At 43.3% G+C, this 2,017-nt stretch overlaps 1 protein-coding gene across 1 annotated transcript in view; it reads right to left on the bottom strand.

Moving 5' to 3' along the window:
• Positions 1–821: 821 nt before the first annotated feature.
• SARC_01332 (hypothetical protein) overlaps positions 822–2,017 on the bottom strand; it is a gene marked incomplete at its 3' end in the record, with an annotated part of 5,328 nt that continues 4,132 nt past the window's right edge. Inside the window, exons 3-4 of the mRNA XM_014304929.1 lie at positions 1,427–1,538; positions 822–956 (exon numbers count right to left, since the gene is read on the bottom strand). Coding sequence (XP_014160404.1) covers positions 822–956; positions 1,427–1,538 — 247 coding nt within the window. The remainder of the gene's footprint in view (positions 957–1,426; positions 1,539–2,017) is intronic.

A 2,017-nucleotide genomic window follows, 5' to 3' on the forward strand; every position in this document is an offset into this window, starting at 1 on the left:
ATATTAATAATTGTTCATACCCTTAACATACCTCAATCAGCCTGGTGACAATAGCTCTCGAAAGTGTTTGAAATACTGTGGCAAGGGTCCCGAGCTTTGGCGTGCTCTTCACTATGTGCCATGATCGTGCATTCGTCATTATAACGAGTGCGTGCAAATACAGACTCTCCTCTTGTGCAGCGATTATAGTAGGCGCACTTGCTGTGTACAGAACAAAAACGGAAACAATGAGGCATTGGCTACCATATCGAATAAATTTTGGCCCGACGTTGAACCCTAAATCCTAAATTAAGTTCCGGCGTGCGGTTCGCCATGTACCATAAGTGTGCATCCGTGCAAATAAAAGCTCTTCTCTGGTGCAGTGTATACCGGTACACGTTGTGGCTGTTTACAGGCAATTCAAATATATTCGGGACACTGGCAGCAATGGCTATTCCTCTAATTGATCATTTATATGACAAGGTTGGCAACGCTTAAGTGCTGAATTTGACCACTAAAGTTTTTCCTTGATATAAGCCATGCACGAGTGCGTTCAGATACAGACTCGCCTCTGGGTTTCAACCGTTGTTCTATCTTTAAATAAGATTTTCATACACATCCACGCCCTCGTTCGGCTCCTCATTTTTCTCGCCAAACTAAAACTTTAAGATACTCGGATGCACACTGCAGCCTGCAATACTACGCCCATGGCCGCTGTCAAACACGCGTCGGGTGAACTCTGAGGGAACGAGCGCATGGCTCAGAGCATGAACGCGCATGTGTTTATGAACACGCGTGCGTATCTAAAGTGCGCAAACAAACAAACAAACAAACAAGTTATTTCATGTTTCTAACAAACAGTACTCACAGGGCTGTGGTAGAGGTCCGTTTGACTCGCCTGGTGCAATGGATGAGCCGTCTAATTGCTGTGACCCAATGCCAGACTGCGTGGCGGCAACATCTTTCTGGGACTTCGTCTGTGACGATTTAACATCCGAACATCCGACAGTAAGATTTAGATAGGTGAGTCCGATGCATTTGGAACTGGAATATGATATCAATGCACTTGGGAGAGCCACAGACACAGTAGTTGGAACGGTACATTCTACACAGTGGTTGGAACCGTGCATTCTAATTGGAAAGCAATACCATTGTGCTCAGTTTTGCCACAGCGACAGTGATACTTAGGTCAATCAAGCCACTATAAGTCGTCATGTACTGAAGAACGTTACAGATGCATGGTTTCTTAATCTGTCTCAATCTATGTCGACTTCGAAATGATAATCGGCAATCAATGTCAATTTGCTCAAGATAGCCAAAGATAAGAGCCGCTGTCTTCGGCCGGCAATACTGTCTTTCGATTGAACAGAGTGATATATGCAAATAATAGCGTAAACATCCACCTGTAAATATGGTGAAACATGCAAAGCCTGGTGCAGACAGCTACCTTGAACTTCCCCAACGAGCCGCCTATGTGTGGCGTAGCGGTCACCCGCAGGGTGGACAGGCGAGTTAGAACAACACTCAGCAGCTCGGATACTTGGGCAATCCATCCAACCCTACGTGATTGAAAGTTTAAAGTTTAGAAATCAACATCTCAGCAGCTGGCGACTTAGAACACCTATCCCACACTGCATAATCAAAGTGAGAACTTGAAAGTGCGTTTGCGTGTGAACATTTGAGAGTATTGAATGTGATATATATATATATATCTATATATGTGTGTGTGTGTTATGTGTGTGTGTATGTATGTATATATGTATATGTACGTATATATATATGTATATATGCATATGCATATCATATGCAAGTGTGTGTGTGTGCGCGTGTGTGTATGTGTATGTATGTGTGTGTGTGTGTGTGTGTGTTTGTGTGTCTGTATATATATATATATATATATATAAGTGTGTGTGTGTGTGTGTGTGTGTGTGTGTGTGTGTGTGTGTGTGTGTGTGTACGTGTAGTAGTGTGTGTGTGTGTGTGTGTGTGTACTACGACTAGTAGTGTGTCGTCTTCGTACCTACTACTTATTCTTCCT

This window comes from Sphaeroforma arctica (assembly GCF_001186125.1).
Source record: "Sphaeroforma arctica JP610 unplaced genomic scaffold supercont1.52, whole genome shotgun sequence".
Lineage (NCBI taxonomy): Eukaryota > Ichthyosporea > Ichthyophonida > Sphaeroforma > Sphaeroforma arctica.